The sequence below is a fragment of the Taudactylus pleione genome, unplaced genomic scaffold, assembly GCF_031769625.1.
Source record: "Taudactylus pleione unplaced genomic scaffold, aTauple2 ptg000127l, whole genome shotgun sequence".
In the NCBI taxonomy this organism is placed as follows: domain Eukaryota; kingdom Metazoa; phylum Chordata; class Amphibia; order Anura; family Myobatrachidae; genus Taudactylus; species Taudactylus pleione.
This window is the reverse complement of record NW_028284529.1, coordinates 13,853,389-13,875,766: the sequence shown is the minus strand read 5'-3', so window position 1 is coordinate 13,875,766 and position 22,378 is coordinate 13,853,389. Positions and strand designations below refer to the sequence as shown.

General features: G+C 42.6%; 1 protein-coding gene across 1 annotated transcript in view; it reads right to left on the bottom strand.

Annotated features, from left to right (window-relative positions):
- The window catches only part of PSIP1 (PC4 and SRSF1 interacting protein 1), a 105,816-nt gene that overhangs the window by 12,868 nt on the left and 70,570 nt on the right, over positions 1–22,378 (bottom strand). The window contains exons 9-11 of the mRNA XM_088472656.1: positions 17,200–17,278; positions 5,556–5,763; positions 5,300–5,418 (exon numbers count right to left, since the gene is read on the bottom strand). Of these exons, the coding sequence (XP_088328782.1) occupies positions 5,300–5,418; positions 5,556–5,763; positions 17,200–17,278 (406 nt within the window). The remainder of the gene's footprint in view (positions 1–5,299; positions 5,419–5,555; positions 5,764–17,199; positions 17,279–22,378) is intronic.

Here is a 22,378-nt window from a genome sequence, read left to right as displayed (position 1 = left end):
TTTTGCACCTAGCACTACACAAAAGTGATTTTTATACATAATAGATGCCCTTTTTAGCTTCCAGTGACCTCCATGTGTAGAAAGCCTGACAGTATAAATTGACTTTGGTCCCTCTGCAGAGCCCCACAGTGATTTACAGTACCAGTTACGATAGTGACAATGGGAACCATTCAAAACACTTAACTAAAATAAGTGTACCTGATCCCCATGGGGATTCAGTCATAAGGTCGACATTCACAATATCGACACCACAGTACCAACAATTATGAAACTGACATTGTTGAAATGTTGACAGGCAACATGTCGACATCCTCAGAATGCTGACATGGTCACAATGTCGACATCTAAAATGTCAACATGTGAAAGCCAACATTCTCAGAATGACAACATTAGAGTTAAGCTGGCCACACACTAGACCAACTTACATCCAACCAGCCAACTTGTTGATTGGTTGGAATGAAAATCTGGTAATGAATGAAAGCAAATGACAATCAGCAAATTAGCTCCCAAACGCTGGAAAATGAACAAAAAATGTTGTTTGAACAAATTGTTTAGATCAAGCATTTAACAAACTTGTCTGACGACCATTTTCATGTTTTCTGGTATTTAGGAGCAAATTGCTGATCATCATTTACTCCCATTCCTTACCAGATTTTCATTCCGACCAATCAACAAGTTGGCTGGTTGGATGTAAGTTGGTCTAGTGTGTGGCCAGCTTTAGGCACCAGGGGAAGGTTAGGAATTAGGGGAAGAATACTTACCGGAACCACCGCTCCGTCAGATGTCTGTGCCGAAACTGCTTCTCATCTAATGGGTGGGTCTCAGAAAACCACAGCTGGAAACTCCACAGCCAGCTGTAAATCACCGCTAGACCACCATGAAAGTCTACCGACATTCTGTCATATGATTCTATCATATCGCCATTTCAGCCATGTCGACAAAAAATACAGTACACCCAATATCCATTACCATAAAAACAATTAATGTGGAATACCAAGCACAATTTTGTTTCCAACTGCTAGCACGGAGAATGGTTATGAATTTGTCTGCTAAATCCTTGTGCTTATAAAGCAGAAAATACATTAGCTTTCAACATAGTTACTAGTCTGCACTATAAACCAGTAAATTTGATTGCAAGACTATTCCATATCCGCAAAAAACAACCCTGTAATAGGCATTGGCAGGTAGGGACTTTTTGAAAGAACTCAAATGTAAAGCTGTATGTGGAAGTAGAACTGGAAAAAAGTAAACTTTTAATGCATCTTTTAATACTTTAACTGCTATATTTAACAGCAGACAGAAAAATATTTTAACATGTTAGTCACTACTTTTGGCACACATCAGCTATATGCGTATTTCTTATAATCAGCTAAGAGGCTTTCTAGTCATTCTTTAAGAATTTTTCACACTCCTCATTACAGAAGTTTTCTAGCGCAATCATTCGAATTTTCTCAGAGTCCCCGAAGTTTGCCCCTTGTATACTCCCCATTGACTGCTTGGGACCTTTAGTCTTTTACTAGGAAAGCCACAAAAAGAGAGAAGCAGGAATATGGTATAAGAGGATAAAAATAAATGCTCTCCAATAAGAAAAACGATCCCGACAAGGAAAACAGAGAAAGCAACAAACAGTAAACAAGAACAGAACACAAACAAAAGGTGCAAAGGGTGAGCCATCAAGTGACACCCATATGACTTTGGATAAAATGTTCTTATTTATTGTATAAGGAACACTGTATACACTGTTCACAATGGACAAAGCTATCCCTAAGAAAGGGGATGCTCATAAATTGCGGTTTTGTTTGATACAAAATCATTGAATATGTAAAATGTTTACCTGGGACAGCTGCATTATAAAGGCACCATGCCATGCTACCATGGAAATAACAAATCGAGCTGGAGGAATGTACCCTCAAATTTCCAGAAAAACCTACCTTGTTCCTATGTGAGCCTGGCCAATTACCAAAGTAATCCACCTGGCAAAGTTCAGCTTTGATGCGGGCCAACCTCTTTTGGGGACATCATAAAGCATCAAAAAGTAATCTGTCCTGGGTAATTTCCTGGTCCTAGCATATAAATCAACTATGCCCTAAATGTCCACAGACCAAAAATAGCCCTATTTCTCTGCAGACATATCCTGGTCTAAGGCTGGGATCACATTATCTTGATTAAAATGAACCTTTCTAAACTACCATGGATAAAAAAATAAAACAGGTCAGGTCATAAGAACAGCCCTTCTACATGAAAGACAGAGCAACATGGCTGGCGTAGTGGTTAGCATTAGTGCCTCAGCAAGACAAGGCTTTAACTGTGTGTAATTTGTATGACCCCATCCCACTTGCATGAGTTTCCTCCTGTGGGGCTAGAGTTTCATCTCACAATAATAACGCTACTGTAGGTTAATTGGATTCTCACAAAGAAATTAACCCTACTGTGTGTACATGTGGCACAGAATATGGATTCCTCTTCCAAAGCTAAATCCTCTAGCAGCTCACCCTCCTTCTGAGAGCAGAACTCGGATTCTGAGTGTTCATAGGGCTGGATTTGTGACAATTTTAAGCTTGCAATGTTTCTGGGTAAGAAGTAGATTTCAAGTTTTCAAGGGAGGAAGATAAACACACAAGACACACGTCTCATTTCTCTAAATTGCTAGCCCAAGGTGGCTCCACCTGTGCCCCTGAAATAGATTTCACTGGTGTTCTGATCAGAAAATGAATAATTCTTAAAGAACACAGAAGAAACGAGTTTTTGTGTGGTTTTAGTTGAGGCAATGCCTGTCAGATTTTGATAAGCTGTCCTCCCCAAGGTAAATCCCTTAGTTGTGATTGCTGCAGTAACATTTTAAATTATATGTGTACCAGGCTGCCACTAACAGGGGTATTCAATTTGGAGCGAAAAGTCCGTGCTGGACTTTTCGCTCCACATCGCTGATTTTCCTGGGATAAAGTATCGGGCGCGTGCCCGCTTTATCCCCGTATTCAATTAAAAAGCTAAGAAAACGGGAGCCGGCAAAATAGGATCGGCGAAAAAAAACAAACTGGGATATACCTGGAATAAATTGTAGGACCCCCCTAAAGCTGTCAAAACATGGGGGATCACTATGGGTACCCCGTTTTAGCCTGCAAATGAAAGTCTGTGCTTTAAATAGCCGCGGCAGGTGTTTTTTTTCAGACATTGAAGAAGTGATGCAGACGAGCACTTAGGTTATTTTTTTCGTTTTTTTAAGTGGTCCCATCAAATTTGGGGTACATGAAAAATATGAGATATGGTAAGAACTTACCTTTGTTATCTCTATTTCTACGAAGTCCATAGGGTTCCACAGGATACCTTGGGGTATAGGTGATGACGTCAGGCATTGGGTACCATAGAGTTAAGTTTTCAGCCTCCCAGGATGCACTAGGGTCCCCCTCCTATACCCCGCCCCCGAGCCAAGGCATCTCAGTTACGTACCAAGCCATAGGCCGGAGGAGGAGAAGGAAGAGAGAGAAGAAAGATCTGGACACACACAAGAATCACATTCTCACCAGAGGGAGACGGAAAAACCGGTGACCAGAGTAAAGCCCATCTGCGGCACAGGTGCGACAGGGCGAGTGTCGCCCGACTTCGGGTTCCTCCTTGCCGATTTATGTAGGCCACAGTGGTGGCATTGTCCGACTGGACCTGCACGGGGTGACCTTGGAGAACCCGCTGTGCCTGCTGGAGAGCATTGAAGATGGCGCGGAGTTCCAAGATGTTTATCGGAAGCTCCTGTTCCGCCTGAGTCCATCTGCCCTGGAACAAGTGTGGACCCGTGACCGCTCCCCAGCCCCGAAGGCTGGCGTCCGTTGTTAATAGGACCCAGATCGCCACCCAAAATGGACGACCCTTGTTGAGATGGGTCGTCTGCAACCACCAGGCAAGGGACAGGCGAACCTCCGGAGTGAGCACCATCGTCTGGGACTTTAGACTCTGAGGCAGTCCATTCCATTTGGACAGGATCAATTGCTGCAGAGGTCTGGAGTGAAACTGGGCATATTCCATCATGTCGAATACTGACACCATGGAGCCCAGTAACCTCATTGCCGAGTGTAGAGACACACGGCGACTCTGCAGACAACTGCGCACCCTCAACTGCAAGGCAGAGATCTTTTCTCCCGTCACAAAGATCCGCTGCTGACTGGAGTCCAATAAGGCTCCGAGGTGTAGAATCCTCTGAGACGGGATCAGGGTGGACTTCTGCCAGTTTATCAACCAGCCGTGTCGTTGCAGTACTGCAATCGTCAGATCCAAGTGGAATAGGAGGAGTTCTGGAGACTCTGCTACCAACAAAAGGTCATCTAGGTACGGCAACATGCGGACTCCCTGCAGCCGCAGGAATGCTGCCATAACCTTGGTGAACACACATGGTGCTGTCGCCAGGCCAAAAGGTAACGCCCGGAACTGAAAGTGATCATTGCGGATTGCAAACCTGAGGAACTGTTGGTGACTCAAAAGAATAGGGACATGCAGGTAAGCGTCCTGTATGTCCAACGACACCATGTATTCCCCAGGTTCCAATTGTGCACTTTTTTTCACCACCTATTCAGGTCTTTGAAATTGAATATGGGGATAATTGAAATTGTCGAAAATGACGTCATCGGCAATAATTTATCGCTGATTCTGAAATTTTTGCTCCAAATTGAATACCCCTGCAAGTGCTACCTCCAATAATACATAATGGAGAGAAGGAGCATGAGGGAGTACCTCAAAGAGAATCTGGAGCAGGCACCTTTGTTGTCATAGTAGGTGGCCATTGTTACTGCAGTGAAGCAGTTTCATTTCTTTGGAATCCTGCCCACAGACATGAGAGAAAGAGCAGTTGACACATCAGCTGCAGTTCAGCCTCACTGTTGCCAAACAAATCCTACATGGGAGACTGTATAAGTTGCAGACAGCAGTAAAAAAAAACAAAAGATAAACAGCCCATAGGCAGCCAAAGCAGTAGCTCCCTGACCCCTAGTTAAAACTGAAGATCTGTTGGATAATAAATATAAAGGGGAGGAGTCTGACACTGTATACTTTAACTCAAAAAGAATGTATTAATCAACTGGTAGACTGCCCAAAGTTTTGCGTGTGATTTATTCACACTGTTAAATTGAGCAAATAATTGAATGTTGTACAGTTCAAAAACGCATTTTTACTTTACATAATCACTGAAATATGCAATTTAACCAGGGGTGTAAGGGTGCAGATAAGTGAACAGGTCTATATCTTTATTGTGTATTCTCAAATTATAAAAAAAATGGATAAAGTTCGCCAGTCACAATAACAAAAATGATTTCACCTTTCCACATTAACAGCATCTTCTGGTTTTCGCTTTTTATCAACAACTTCTTTTTCCTGCACGGTCTTTAAACCACGCTTCTGAGCAGTCTGGGGAGGAGGTTTTCCTGCTTTGCCCTTCTATTAGAACCAGAGCCATAAAAATGCAGGGATTAAAAAAAAAATAAAAAATTAATAAAACCATTAAAATCTAGTTTATATACTGACATACATATGAAAAAAGTATCTTTAAAAAAGAAAGGTTTTGACAGTCTTACCTTTCCGTCTTCCTGTTCCTCATCTTCAGAGTCGGAAAGGGAATCAATTTTACCCGTAACTTTCGTTTTAGTTTCAGCTTCTTTTTTGTTGGCCTCTCTTCTCTGCTTTTCATCCTCCTCTTTTGTGAGCTCATCATCCTTTCTAAGAGGTTGCCTTTGGGGTTTATTTTCTAGAACTTTTTTCTTGCTCTGATCCTCCTCACTTGTGCTATAAATAAATAGAACTGTTTAGTTCCTTAGTTGAAAATATATTTCACAAATATCTAAATATATCACAAATATCTAAAAATGTTCTAAAACTGTCTGTTTGCATGATGTATACAGCTGTGTACAGGATGACCAACAGTGGGGGATAGAGAGAACATCTGTCATGGGGCCATCTCCGTATCATCACATAAGTGGTGCCAGAATGACAAATCTGCTTTTCGCTCAGAGAAAATACCATTCAACCTGCACTTGAAAATGTACAACAACAAAAAAGGATTATGCCACAAGAGACCAATAGAATAAACAAAAAAGTGTAAAAGGTGGGGTATGCATTGCCCCCAATGGACACAAGAGATTTGAGCTTACCTAAAGTACAATGGGAATGTAACGCGCTAACTTAGTTGAGTGCATAACCTTCAGTCTAAACCTAGGTTACTTGGATGCAAAAGTATTGAAAGGGGAGAAGCAGCCTTAATATTGTTAGGAACCAGTTTACCAGAACTGGCATGTATGCCTTAGGTATAACTGAAGCATTGCACAGAATAAACAATTAATTGACTTCCTAACAGCGGAGGTCCTTTCTAGGTATCACCTCATAAGAAAACCCTCTTCATCCAGAGAAGAATACCTCCTTAAAAAGAGAATACAATTTCTTGATTTAGGTGGAATCGATGTCAATTTTAGTTAAATGTGGCTTTAAAACACAGGACAGCCATCCTCACTAAAATTAGAGACCTACTGTATGCAAAAGTCCTGCCCAGTCCTGAAACTCTCCTAGCAAAAGTTTTCACCAACAGGACCATAAACAAAGAGAGTAGTTTTAATTCTACAGTATTTTAAGATTCTAATGGAGGATGGTGTTAAGCTGTGAGGAAAAACTTATAGGTCCAATGGAACAAAAGGAGGTTGAACAAGTAATACTCTTTGGAAAAAGGAATGTACCTGCAGACAGGAAGCCAGTTATATTATTATTAACAGTTACATTTTTATATTGCCACGATATTCTGTTGCGCTTTGCAATTGGGGACAAAATTAGTAATAAAACAAGACTGGGTAATAACAGACAAAGGTAAGATTACCCTGTTCGCAATCTTACAATCTATAGGGAAAGACGCTTTCTTTGAAAACAAAATGGACAGGAATGAGATCTGTACCTTCAAAGAATGGAGTCTTAATACATGAACTGCAAAAAAAGTCAACAGACCGGGTAAAGTCAAGATAGCGGGCTAAAAGCCTCTCCTTTCACACAAATAAATTTGACTTCCAACTTATTGTTGTTTCTAGCAGAGAGTATGCTGTCTGAGACTAAGGGGTATATTTACTAAATTGAGAGTTTTTGGAAGTGGAGATGTTGCCCATAGCAACCAATCAGATTCTACGTATTTATTTAGCACCTTCTAGAAGATAACTATAATCTGATTGTTTGCTATGGGCAAAATCTCTACTTCTAAAAACCTGCACTTTAGTAAATATACCCCTTAACATTAAGAATCATGGTTTCAATAACCACATTGTGAAAACGGTACTTGAACATTATCCTGATGAAGGCACCTTTCCTAAAAGGTCTGGTCATAGATGAAGTCACCAGGACAAAACTACTGTCCATTTAGATGTCAGAGTACCAATATCACCTTGTCCAGTCTGGCACCCTCTCAAACTTTTTGAGGACCTTCGGAAGCATATCAATTGATGGAGAAGAGGTGAACTAGATGAAACTTCCATGGGATTAGCATGGTGTTACTCAAATGCTTTGAATCAAGCAAATGCAGTCCTGTTTGTATTTCAACTCAGTTGCTACCTCATTTAATTTAATGTTTACGGAGTTCCCATGAAGATATGCCTGCTTTTTGATTAGGACATTCAACACCAGCTCCAGAATGTTGATGGGAAATCTTGATTCATCTTGTGACCAAAATCCCTTTAGGCTACACTGTATAGGTATTATATATATATATATATATATATATATATATATATATATATATATATATATATATACATATATACACACACACACACACACACATACATACATACACAGTCAGGTGCGTAAATATTGGGACATTTACAGAATTTTCATATTTTGGCCTCTATTCACCACCACAATGGCTTTGAAATGAAACAAACAAGATGTGCTTTAACTGCAGACTTTCAGATTTAATTTGAGGGTAATTACATCCAAATCAGGTGAATGGTGTAGGAATTACAACAGTTTCTATATGCGCCTCCCACTTTTTAAGGGGACAAAAGTAATGGGACTATCAACGCAAAAGCTATTTCATGGACAGGTGTGGGCTATTCCCTCGTTATTTCATTATCAATTAAGCAGGTAAAAGGTCTGGAGTTGATTCTAGGTGTGAAATTTGCATTTGGAATAAGTTGCTGTTGACTCTCAATATGAGATCCAAAGAGCTGTCACTATCAGTGAAGCAAGCCATCATTAGGCTGAAAAATCAAAATAAACCCATCAGAGAGATAGCAAAAACATTAGGTGTGGCCAAATCAACTGTTTGGAACATTCTTAAAAAGAAAGAATGCACTGGAGAGCTAAGCAACACCAAATGACCTGGAAGACCACGGAAAACAAATGTGGTGGATGACAGAAGAATTATTTCCCTGGTGAAGAAAAATCCCTTCACGACAGTTGGCCAAATCAAGAACACTCTCCAGGAGGTAGGTGTATATGTGTCAAAGTCAACAATCAAGAGAAGACTTCACAAGAGTGAATATAGAGGGTTCACCACAAGATGTAAACCATTGGTGAGCCACTAAAACAGGAAGACCAGATTAGAGTTTGCCAAACAACATCTAAAAAAGCCATTACAGTTCTGGAACAACATCCTATGGACAGATGAGACAAAGATCAACTTGTACCAGAGTGATGGGAAGAGAAGAGAAGGAAAGGAACTGCTCATGATCCAAAACATACCACGTCATCAGTGAAGCATGGTGGTGGTAGTGTCATGGCGTGGGCATGTATGGCTGCCAATGGAACTGGTTCCCTTGTATTTATTGATGATGTGACTGCTGACAAAAGCAGCAGAATGAATTCTTAAGTGTTTCGGGCAATATTATATGCTCATATTCAGTCAAATGCTTCAGAACTCATTGGACGGCGCTTCACAGTGCAGATGAACAATGACCCGAAGCATACTGCAAAAGCAACCAAAGAGTTTTTTAAGGCTAAAAAGTGGAAAGTTATGCAATGGCCAAGTCAATCCCCGGACCCGAATCCGATTGAGCATGCGTTTCATTTGATGAAGACAAAACTGAAGGGAAAATGCCCCAAGAACAAGCAGGAAATTAAGACATTTGCAGTAGAGGCCTGGCAGAGCATCACCAGGGATGAAACCCAGCGTCTGGTGATGTCTATGCGTTCCAGACTTCAGGCTGTAATTGCCTGCAAAGGATTTGCAACAAAGTATTAAAAAGTGAAAGGATTGTTTAGTTTGTCCCATTACTTTTGGCCCCTTAAAAAGTGGGAGGCACATATAGAAACCATTGTAATTCCTACACCGTTCACCTGATTTGGATGTAATTACCCTCAAATTAAATCTGAAAGTCTGCAGTTAAAGCACATCTTGTTTGTTTCATTTCAAAGCCATTGTGGTGGTGAATAGAGGCCAAAATATAAGAATTCTGTCAATGTCCCAATATTTATGCACCTGACTGTATAAAGAGAGATAGAGATATATATATATATATATATATATATATATCTGCGTTACAATTACCCTGTACCAGGCTGTGAAGGGGCAACCCTTGTATCAGTCACCAGAAAAATAGAATGTTGTGCCTGAGGGGATACAGAGATTATCTGACTAGTGCCATTTTGCAAGAAGCTTGGAACATACTCAAGTTAAAGTGCTTGTTGAGGAGCTTTAAGGTTAGAAAACATTTTAGAATCACATTCATACATAACAGAATTGACGTCAACTAGAGATCCAGAAGAGACCAAATTAAGCTATCTAGATCTAGGATATTATCCATTGGTGAGAATACTCTGAAGAGTGGTATTGAATTGCAGTCCAAGAAATACCATTTGTTGGGATATAGTATGGTTTGACTTGTGCAAAGTTATTAGCCATCCATGTTACTTCAGATTCTGGGCTGCCATATGTAATTGGGTCTGGAGAAGGGATAGGATCCTATTTTAATTACCAAGTTGCTCAAATAGGGACCACTTCTTTCTAGAAGGGCAGTCACATGTCCATAAGCTTTGCAAAAACCAAAGAAAAAGAAGGAGATTTCTAGTGGAGACTTTTCACTGCAAATCAGAGTAGACTTTGATGTTCTTCAAAGTAGGGACATGAAGATACACATCGTTGATATCTATGGATAATCTATGTCACTTATTATTGATTTTAAATATTCAATCCTTACCAACAATAGATTGGAATATAATCATAACCCTGTCTATTCTATCAGAAGGTCTTAAGAAATATGGCACCCATGGCTTTTAATCTCTCTCCCACATATCAGAAGTACACCATCGTTTAGAGCACCTGGTTAAAAATAAGAGTTAACTCTTTCTTCGAGGTCCATAGGGTCCACAGGAACTACATTGAAGTATGTAGTTGGTGTAATCCATTGCACCAAACAGCTACAGCTTTGAAGCTCCCAGCATGCATAGGGCCTCTTCCCTATATACCCTGCCCCCAGCCACAGGCATTCAGTTTGCAAGCAAGCCTAAGGGCAAGAGACGGAAAGTGGAGAAGGAAGTACAATGTACACAAGAAACTCTCAAAAAATGAAGAGGGAATTGGTGACATAAAAAGAAAAGAACAGATCCTAACAGAGGCCAGGTGCGTCAGGGTGGGTGCCCTGTGGACCTCGAAGAAAGAGTTAACCAAAGTATGTTATACCATAACTCTTATTTTCTTCTTCAGTGTCCGTAGGGTCCACACGAACTACTTGGGGATGTCCTAAGCAGTTCCCTTAAGAATGAGGATGCTCCTGAGCAGAAAAGAGAATCTGCCGCCCAAAGGAAGCATCCTGGGAGGCAAAAGTATCAAATGCATAGAATTTGATGAAAGTGTGGACCGAAGACTAAGTCGCCCCCTTGTACAATTGTTCTGCAGAGGCGCCATGTTTAAACGCCCATGATGGTCCCACAGACAGAGAATAATGTGCTGTCACTGTGTTCACAACCAGGAGATCAGCCTGAGTATACACATGAAAAATAGTAATACGCAGCCACCGAGCCAGAGTCTGCTTGCTAGCAGGCCAGCCTCGCTTATGAAAGCCATATAACACAAAAAATGCATCTGATTTCCTGATGGAGCTGGTACGATCCACGTAGATACGAAGAGCTCGAACCACATCCAGTGAAGCTTCACCTATAGAAAGGCCTGAAGACTGAAAGGCTGGGACTACAATTTCCTCATTTACATGAAAACAGGATATGAACTTTGGAAGGTAACCCGCCCTTGTACGGAGGACAACTCTATTCTGGTGAAAAATCAAAAATGGAGAGCGACATGAAAGTGCTGCCAAATTAGAAACTCTGCAAGCTGAGGAGACAGCGAGGAGAGAAAGTGTCTTAGCTGTCTAGCATTTCAGGTGCACTGTGTCTAAGGGTTCAAAGGGGGGAGCCTGCAGCACCCTGAGAACTAAATATAAATCCCATGGTGCCACCGGAGGGACAAACGGAGGTTTCAGACGGAGAACACCCTGAAAAAAAATGTTCTAACCTCTGGCAGAGTGGCAATTCTGCTCTGGAACCAAACTGACAATGCAGAAACCTGAACTCTCAGGGTAGCCAGACGAAGACTTAAGTCTAGTCCAGCCTGTCGAAAAGCAATGACTCTGGAAACCCTGAAAACCTTAGGGTCATATTTTCTATGAGAACACCAATGAAAAAAATAATGCCAAATTATCCAATGATAGATGTGGGCCAAAGCGTGCTTCCTTTCCCTAAGCATCGTGTGGATCACGGAAGTAGAAAAACCTTTGCAAATCCGGCCGTAGAGGAAGTGGAAATGGACTGTCTATGGATAGACATGTCAGATATGTGAACCAAAGTCTCCTGGGCCAGGCAGGAGCTATTAGGATCATCCTCACGCCTTCTTACTTGAATTTTTGGACAACCCTTGGGAGGAGGGAGATCGGAGGAAACAGATATGCCAACCTGAAGTCCCACCTCACCACCAGATCGTCCACAAAGGCAGCTGAGGGGTCCCTTGTTCGGGACCCGTACCTGGGGACCTTGTGGTTGTGACGTGATGCCATGAAGTCTGCGTCCTGTAGTCCTCTTGTCCACCAGGCACTGAAAGATGTCCAGATGAAGAACTCATTCTCCGGTGTGTATGTCCTGATAACTTAGACATTCCGCATCCCAGTTGAGAATTCCTGGGATGAATATTGCCGAGATTGCTGGAAGATGGCATTCTACCCAAACCAGAATCTTCACCACTTCCCTCATAGCTTCCAGACTACGTGTGCCTTACTGATGGTTGATGTAGGCCACTGTGGTTGCGTTGTCAGACTGAATCTGGACAGGCCTGCTGTGAAGGTGTTCCTGCGCCAGAACGAGCGCCCTGTGCACTGCACGAAGCTCTAAAATATTTATGGTTAGGAGACTTTCCCGAGCTGTCCATCTTCCTTGAAAGGTGTGATGATCCTTCACCGCACCCCATCCTCACAAACTTGCATCTGTGGTAAGGAGCACCCAATCTGGGGTCCATAATGGGAGACCCTTGTCTAAAAGAGTCGTCTGCAGCAACCACGCAAGGGAGAGGAGAAATTCTGGTGAAATGCAGATCATTTGAAACTTTATCACATGATACTGACCATCTCAGAAGACAGAATCCATCGTTGCAGGATCCTGGAATGGAACTTGGCATAAGCCACCATGTCGAACGTGGATAACATGTAACCCAGTACCTGCATTGCCAAGTGAACTGACACTTTCTGATTGTGAAGCAGTTTGTGTAACCTTACTTGTAGGGCAGCAATCTTGTCCACTAGTAAAAGAATCCTTTGCCCCAGGGAATCTAGCAAGGCGCCCCCAAATGTACCATCTGCTGAGTTGGAGAAGGAAGACTTTTTCCAATTGATTATCCTACCGTGCTCTTGTAGACAGGCAGTGGTCATTTGGAGATAATGTTATAAAACCTCAGGAGATTGCGCCAATATCAGGAGGTCATCCAAGTATGGTAGTATCCTGACTATGAGGTGAGTCGCCAGTATCTTGGTTAACACCCGACAGGCTGTGGCCAGACCAAAGGGCAGAGCCTGAACTTGGTAATGTTGCTGACGAACAGCAAACCTCAGACACCCCTGGTGGATTAATGCAATACATCCTGTATGTCCAGGGAACCCTGAAAACCCCAGATTCTATTGCCAGCCTGATTAACCGCATGGTCTCCACACGAAACTCAGGCCACAGATAGAACCTGATAAGGGAGTTGTACCAACAACCTTCTGGTGATTGCACCCCTAATGCACTCTCCCTAAGGGCATGGGAAAAAAAAAAACATTGGTCATCCATGGAGTCTGCAAGAGTTTATCTAAAGTGTTGCAAGCTTACCCCATACGCTCAATGAGCTATTAAAATTGAGGTAATCCAGCCTAAATCACCTTGGTGTCTAAACACCAGATTTATTAGGCTCTAGGAGCTGGTACTTCATCTTCTATAATAAGACCTGCTAGAGAGGAACATCCACAGATGAATTACGCTCCTCCTCTCCGCCAGAAGGAGAAAACCTGTCTATCCTCTGCCCCCTCAGATGAGATGTCAGAACCTGAGAGCAGGGTGGACTGAAAGGATGGTGCAGTCAATTTATATGCTTCAACAGATGTCTTATTCGCCTGTAACCTCTAAAGATAGGTAGATGCTACAAAAAAAAAAAAAAGAATTCTAAACTGAGTGGACATAATTCTCCATCCAGGCAGGATGTATGGGAAGAAGAAACACAGCAGGCTGTAAATCCCTGGGTAATCCAAAATGGAAGGCAGTGTGGGGGCTGATGAGCGGTCCACTAACTACGTCAAAGCCCGAGACCAGAAGGACATACAAGGTGACCCCTTAGTGTACCCGCTAGGCTGTATTAGCGGGGCACCGTGCCCTGCCCGATTTCTGAAGTGCAGAACGCGCCCTGCCCTATTTCTGAAGGGCAGAATGCGCCCTACCCTCCAGCCCGGCGGCCCGCTGAGACAGCCTGCAGGTTCTGCCTCCACCCGCTGGTCGCTGTGTCCCGCGGGTGGTCAAAACAGCGGCAGCGGTCACAGCCGGTGAATGGAAACCCGGCATCCATTCACAGTGACTGCAGCGCTTGGGGGCTGCCCGGCATGTCCGTTAGATATTTGCAACAGGGCATTAAAATGAACTACCTAAACACACAAGTTTGGTAGGATCTACTAGTGTATAAATATATTTGCAAAAAGGCATTAAAATCAACTACCTAACAAATTTGGTAGGATCCACAATGCATATAAAACATTTGCCAGTGGGCACCATCACATTGGTAGGATATAAGTGCAATGCATACAAATATACTTACAAATAGGCACTGAAACACAAACAAAAAAAGTTGGTAGCATTCTAGTGCTATATACCTTGATCCTAAGAGAAAAGGTATACACAGAGAGACCAAATCTCCTCTCAGTAACCACTCCACTGCAGCTGAGCTTCTCCCACTAATTAAGAGAGGGGGATGGGCAGCTCAGACTTCACAAGTAAATGTGAAGTACGATTTAACCCCTACACACCTGGAATTTGAGGTTAAAAAAATGGAGCAATAGCAGTGAAAGTTACACAGCAGAATCCCTAGACTGCGCCTGATGGGATACTCTGCTACACAGTAACTGGTCTACTCGTCTCCCCATCTGTTAAGCAGGGGTAGATGTGACCATACTCTGCGCATGGGAGGCATATACATAGCAGAATGTAACCGATACGGGAACCCCATTGTGCAGGAGCTGGTATACTGCAGTGGTGAACCTATAACAGTGGTGAACCTATAACAGGTTGTACACACACATGCTGCATGAAATCCTGAGCCTACAGGCCTGCCAACCATGATTTACATGACGACAGCACAGAAGGCTCAGCCTCCTTTTCCCTCTTTGCCTTTAGACATAACAATGTATAATAGGTATAAGGTATAAATGCAATGTGACAGTCTTCACAAGTAAATGTGAAAAGACCATGAAAAACCCCACACACCTGTACAGAGGGATGAGGAGAAACAGTGAGATATACCTGACAGTTTAGAAATAAAAAGGCAGTATCAATACAGCAGCTAGCATTAAAGTCACAAAAAAAATGCACAGACAGATTCAAATGGGCTCTGAATCAACTGACCAAACCCCTGGAGGCTTAGTAGGATATAGGGCACTGTATACCTGAACCAAGGGAGAGGCGTACAGGGAGACTGACCCACACCTCTAAAACCTTTCAGCAGCACACCATAGTGTGGCTGGGCAAATACTATGCATGCTGGGAGCTTCAAAGCTGTAGCTGTTTGGTACAATGGAGAACTCCAACTACATACCCCAAGGTAGTTCCTGTGGACCCTGAAGAAGAAACCGTTTCTTCCTGATGGGAGGGGATACAGAGGGAGAACAGCCTATATCATTTGCACAGAATTCAAACTAGAGGTTTAATGCTTTTACTAGCAAACCAAGCTGACAACTAGTAAATAAACCCCCAAGTGCCTAACTCCTGGACCTCCCTTTATACCATTTATGGTTGCAGAAATCAGCAATTGTAACTTATATTAAGTAAAACTAAGGTACAGTAATAAAAAGTGCAGTACCGTAGGGAGGTACGTACGGTAATAAATTGCATTACATTAGAGGTAGGTACAGTAATAAATTGCAGTACATGCACAGTAGGTAGTACAGAGAAAAACCTAACACATAGATAAGATCAGAACGGACACACAGAAAACAATAATTCGATACTCAGTATAAGGAATAGAATAGAGAATGGTCCCAGCAACCAGTACCGATTGGTATGGAAGGGGACAATAACTATAACCCGGTGTGAGGTATAGGGGAGACAGAGAGGAAAGGATCACCTGTCAGCTAGGCAGGCTGCATATAATATGGCAGCTCAGCATCCCAGGAGGGGGGGGAGAGAGAGGCTTTGGCAGGCAGTGTGGAGCAAGGGAAGGGCCAAAGAGTGGCAGAGGAGACAATAGGGTAAGTGCTCCTACTGCTCTGGCAGACCCCAAGGACTTACCACCATGTGGGAAGCAATCGGGAAGCCGACTGCCTATATACCGGCTGCCGGCTTCCCGACTGTCTTATCCCGGGATGGGTGAAATGCCGGGCGTCTAGATATAGACGCCCGCATTTCCCCCGACGCCGGGAGACCGGCGCCCGGCATCACGATCGTAGTGATGCCGGGTGCCGCGAGCGGACAGCCGCGGGTTGGGGAGGGTTAGGTTTAGGGCTCCCGGGGGGACTTAGGGTTAGGCACCCCCCCGGGAGGGTTAGGGGGAGGGAGGGTGAGGGTTAGGCACCCCCGGGGGGGACTTGGGGTTAGGCACCCCCCCGGGGGACTTAGGTAGCGGGGAAGGGGGTGGTTAGGGTTAGGCACTTGGGGGGGAAGTTAGGGTTAGGCACCCCTAAGGAGGGTTAGGTTAGTGGATACTTACCTATCCACGATCGTGATTTCCAGCGCTGTCAGGCTTCCTCTGCGTCGCACTCTGCTCCTGTCGGGCTGCCGCAGACGGGAATCGAACCGCCGGCCGTGCGGCTGGCGGTATTTCATACCCATTCCCCACCATGTAATATAACTCCCCTGTTGCAAAGAAAATGTCCCTGGTGGTTCAGTGGAGGTACGGAGACAACCTGGCCCCCACTGCCAACGCTCTTCCTCATCAACAGTGACAGTCAATATGGTGCAGCTCCATGCAGAGCAGAGCGCCATGGTACCTGGTCCCTGGAGCTCCAGAAGCAGCTGGGGGGTCCTGCTGTTTGCTCTGGAGCCGACCAGGGGCACCAACCCAGTTGCCAGCGCTCTGGCGGCCAGAACAGGGAAGAGGTGGAGCAGCGGCGGGACACCGACCCACTACCTGCTCTGTAATTAATAAAAAATTTAATAAAAGAAAATTAAAAGAAAAAAATACAGGATGCATAGCAGCAACCGCAATAAAACGTGCTCCTTGGGCACCAAAAATAAAAACTTGGCTCTGTAGGCTGGGTATAGAGGAGGAGGAGCCTGTGCTGTCGGTAAAAGAAGATTAGCTGTTTGGTGCTAAGGACTCTTCTGTTCCCACTATATCCCAGGGTTCCCAGTGTCCACCATGGAGTAAAGAAATATTAGATATCAGTAGTAAATTGAAAAGAGATACTTGATTAACTTTACTCTTACAGGCAAAATTACTTCATGAACAATATTTCATTTATCATATATTATTTCATTCCAGAAGAGTATATTTTAAGAAAGTTGCTTCTATAACTAGCAAACAAAGATCAAACTTACATGTCATGCTCTGGAGAGGGAGGTGTCCTTATTAGTCTTGGTCTTCCTCTAGGCTTAGGAACTTTGACGTCTGTGGAATCTAAGGGTTAGACAAGTCTAAATAATTAGTTTACACTACCAAATGTTTTGGGGAAAAAAAAACAAAAAAAAAACAATCAAGTTGAACCTTCATTCAAAATGGAGGGTGGGGGGGGGAAAGTAAATTAGCCAAGGTCTTTACCAAGAGGCTTCAGCTCCCAGGCAAAATGCCCAGGACTATTCAATTAGCTATTCGTTTAGCACAGAGGCAGCACTTAAAGCTGCCTTTATGAAAAACTACCAATTTCCACACATCAATTTCTATTCTTGTCTCTTAACAGGAATAGTATTTTAGGATTCCTTGTTCATATAACATACACATCAATCTCATATGGTGGTACACGGATAACTACAACATTGCCAATTCTGAAAGAAATCTAATACTGATTTAAAGTTTTTCTTTAAAGGTTTTTGGGCTGCACAAAAATAAACAAAAAGATTAAAACAAATAGAATGTCAGCATTAAACTCTCTTCTTTCTGAGTATGGCAATGTCAGAACCCAGGGATCTAACCAGGAAAGTTCCAATGGGTATTGTGACTCTGAGGATGCCGTTTTAAATATTAAACACTATATACCATGCAAAAGTACATTTTCTTGTCTGACATTTCATTTATTTTACATTTCCTGATGCCACAATTCAATTATATTCTAATATATTGTTTTTACGTGCTCTACTATATGGTATCTATTTTCTTTTGGAACTGACAATTTGTTCCTACATAGAAAGTCCACTTTCTGGTTTTCTACCCCAAGAATAGAGAACTCACTGGAATGCCAGGTTATGCCCAGTGCATGGGCCCATTTACTTTCTTTTCCCAAAACGGCTCTTGTTACATCCCTGGTGATTGACTGATGCCACTGCTGTGGTATTGGCAAATTAGATTTTTATTGGTTTTCTCCTTATAAGTGGTTGAGCTTGACAAGTGTTTATGACTACTCTTTTTTTCAAAAACACTGATTGGTAACGTTGACTCTCATCAGGACCATAACCACTGTAGACTGCAATGAAAGGTCATCACTCACATCCCTGTAGACTGGCATCCTTTATTATGATTTTCCAGCATCAATAATGTGAAAGGACAAACTGTGTTGAGGTTGTCATTCCAGTCATTAAAGGAGCCATACACTTAAGGTGCGTACACACTGGGCGATATTACTGAGCGACTGCACGATTACGACATCGTAATCGTGCAATCGCTCAATAATCGAGCACAAATCGTGCACTTTTATGTCAGAAGCGACCAGCGATGCGCACTCCCGCTGGTAGTTTCCGACATTGTCCATCGCCTGAACATGCAGCACAATCTGCTGATAACGACAGATTGGCATGTTCAGGAATGATGGACAGTGCCTGCACTGAACGACTGATCGTTCAGTGCAGACACTACAGGGGATCAGGAACGACAGTACGATTACAATGTTGTAATCGTACTGTCTTTCCTGATCGCCTAGTGTGTACGCACCTTTAGCCTTGAGGAAAACAAAGAATTGACAGGATAGGTGATGAATACATTAGTTCCATTTTGATAGTAACTGGAACTCCCTTAAGGTTAACTGAGCAAACTGTACAACCTCGAAGGTTAACACAATTTTTTCCTAGGAATCTCATGGCTACACAGGCAGAAATTAATCTAAGAACTAATAGAGACCTGACTAGTTTCTGTAAGGAGAGAATCTTGTACACCGGTAGAATACTTTCTGCTGTACTTTGTCGACAACAAACCCTAAGGAAATCATCCGCTAAAGAGGAATAAAATAAAAAAACAGACCAGCGCTACATTCAAAAAAATACTTGTTTAAAAAGTGTAACCATATTTAATGTTATTGTAAAACAAAAAAATCTAGACATGTCGAATGTAAAAAATAAATGCATACATAAAATTTTAAAAACACTTTAGAACTCAGAAACCCTCCAAAGGGTATTAGTAAAAGTCAATAGTCTTAGGGGGGTATCCAATTAGGCTGCGAAAACTCGGTGACGTCATTTTCGTCTATTTTCATTATCCCCGTATTCAATTTCAAAGACTTTTCGCACGGATAACTTTTCACCATGTTTTACATGGCGAAAAAAAGTGCAGAATTGGGGTTTAGGGGTGCAGGCTTAAAAAAAATATCCTGCACCCCTGGGAATGACATTTCAAAATAAACTTTCAAAAAGTTTTTTTTTAAGAAAAATAGGGACACGCTAAAAAAATTAATTAAAAATTTGGGGTGAAGAAAAGAAAGAAAAAAAAAAAAAAAAAGAGAAAACAGTGTTTAAAAATAGGGACATAGGTTCGGGGGTGTTCTACAAGTATGCGGCAGGTGTTTTCTAGAATAGGGTATTAGCGACAGGTGCATTTTTGCAGAATTTAAAAAAAAATAACTTTAGGGACTTAAAAATATGCTAGTACCCATTTTCATGTACCCCAAATTTGGTGGGACCACTTAAAAAAAAACAAAAAACCTAAGTGCTCTTATGCATCACTTGTTCTAATGTCGGGAAAAAACACCTGCCGCGGCTATTTACAAATGCACAACACATTCTGCATAAAGGGGGTACCCAGAGTGAACCCCCATGTCTGAACATCTTTAGGGGGGTCCTAGAAACAAAACCCGAAAATTCCCAAATTTTTTGCGATACTTACCTTTCCGCAGACTCCCATTTTCACTGCTTCCTAATTGAATACGGGGATAAAGCGGGCGCACGCACGATACTTTATCCCAGGAAAAGCTCCGATGTGGAACGAAAAGTCCAGCACAGACTTTTCACTCCCAAATTGAATACGGGCCTTAGATGGAATCTAATGTAATAAACCTGAACCAGTTAAATACATAGATCACAGTGATCAGATATATAAAAACTGCATAATCTCACCGATACTGTTGTTTACTTTGAAGTCCACTTAGTGGTGAGCTGGAGATCTACATTAATTCACCAAGTGACATCATGGTGAACTCGTGACTGGGAATAATAACATTTAAGCCACAATGGGGGAGGTGTATTATAGCAGCACACATCGTGCTGCTATAGCTCTTCCTGCTTCGCATCTCTACCGAGGCAGAGCAGGAAGCAGTACCGATGAGATGTATTAACATATCACCTACCGGAGTGATGAAAGCCTCCCCGATCCCAGCCAGAGCACACAGCGCATCAGTGACGTACAATGAGGTCAATCGCTGGGGAGGCACACATAAAGATGTGTCTGAGTGCTGGGAGCCTGTATCACTCCCTACTCACTGTAACTCAAATCCCCTTCGCCCCCACAGTCAGAGGCATGTCTCTATTAGCTCTCTCTTTGTGCAGCTTACTACCCGTGGTGTGGCCCCACCCCCAGGCTGAGCTGTAGCTGCCTCAAAGCTGGTGAGTGTTAACTATAAAAATTATTACAATAAACAAAGACGTTTAGAAGTTAATATTTTCTTTGTATTATTCTAATGATTTTTATATCAAATCTCAGGATTATGACAGGGTAGGCTCTGCTTCCCCTGACTACACGTCCCTGCAACGCATCAGCCTTGTGTTGATATGCTGTGTTTCCCTTCCCAGCTGGCACTAATGGGCATGCGCGAGGGCTCAGAGCACACTGCAGCACGGCAGCCTCCGCAGCAGGGACAGTGCTGTCCCTGCTGTGGTGATAGAGCAACGACAGCTGCCGAAATCGATAGCTGCAGCCACTGACCGTTCATAAATTGGGTGGCACATCCGCACCTGTTGCTCAGACTGGATCTGTGTTGCACCATGCAATAGCGGTTTGCATCTCAATCACTCTTAATGCCGGAGTCGCCAAGCAGTAGTGGTTCGCGTGTCTTACAGAATAAATTATCCCCTGTCGAGGCCTGTTTCTTTGACTTGTCTATGGCAGTGGGTCTCAACTCCAACCCTCAAGTACCCCCAACAGTTCATGTTTTGAGGATTTCACTCTGTGGAAGCAGGTGGGAAAATTACTGACCCAGCAAAATAGATCAACTCCACAGTGCATGATTAAGGACTTCCACAAGATATGACCTACTGGGGGTATTTGAAGACTAGAGTTAAGAACCCCTGGTGTATGGGAAGACCTGTAGTAAAGAAAAAAATAAATATCTGACAGTTTTCAGACAATATTGAATGTAGCCCAGATACTGTACAATATGCCTCTCAACCAGGTGTCTGATGTGGAACTTAACCATTTGTCGCTGCAGAGAAGACGACACAAGATCACAGGTGGGCAAAGTACTTATTATGCTAATTGTTTCTAGGAAGATTGTGTAGTTAGTCTTTTATTTGACCACACCTGTTTTCCCTTTTGCTTTCCTAAACAGGAGTATTGCACTGTTTAATAAACCCTTTTTGCTTTTCCAGAAAATCAAAACCTAGGACCTTTCAATTTAACAGCATTAACAGGGAGAAAATAACTCCTTCTCACTGTGACCTAACTACAATTCTTTCTAGTTCAGGAACTAGAGGACATTACCAAGAAAATGGAAGATATTCATATTCTTGGATTATCGATCGGCCAACTAAAGTCAATAATTATAACCTTAGTCTGCAAAAGCGTAGGACTTCAGCAAGCTTTAACCCAGATCAAAGGTTTCTAAACTTTAGATTAACTTCACTCTATTCAAATTGTCTTAATAAGGTGGCACTTAGTAAAGGAATAGCAAGGCTGTCAAAAATGACAGCCAATTCCCATTTTAACATTTATTTACATAGCACCAGCACATTCCATTGCGCTTTACAGCTGGGAATACAATAATGAAACAAGACAGGGTATTACTAGAGAGAAAAGTAAAAGCCCAGCTCGCAAGCTTACAATCTATAATGAAATAGGAATTTGACACAAAAGTTTTAGTGCTACATATTGCATACTGATCCAGCCAGACAACACTGTTGGCTGCAGTTTTAGACTGGAGTCAGAAGGTTATTTGTGTATGGAAAGAACACATGTGAATTTTGTTTGAACTATGTAGAACATAGGTTCTCAAACTCGGTCCTCAAGACCCCAAACAGTGCATGTTTTGCAGGTCTCCTCACATCAACACAAGTGAGATAATTAGCTCCACCTGTGGATCTTTTAAAATGTGTCAGTGAGTAATGAATACACCTGTGCCCAGCTAGGTGACCTGCAAAACGTGAA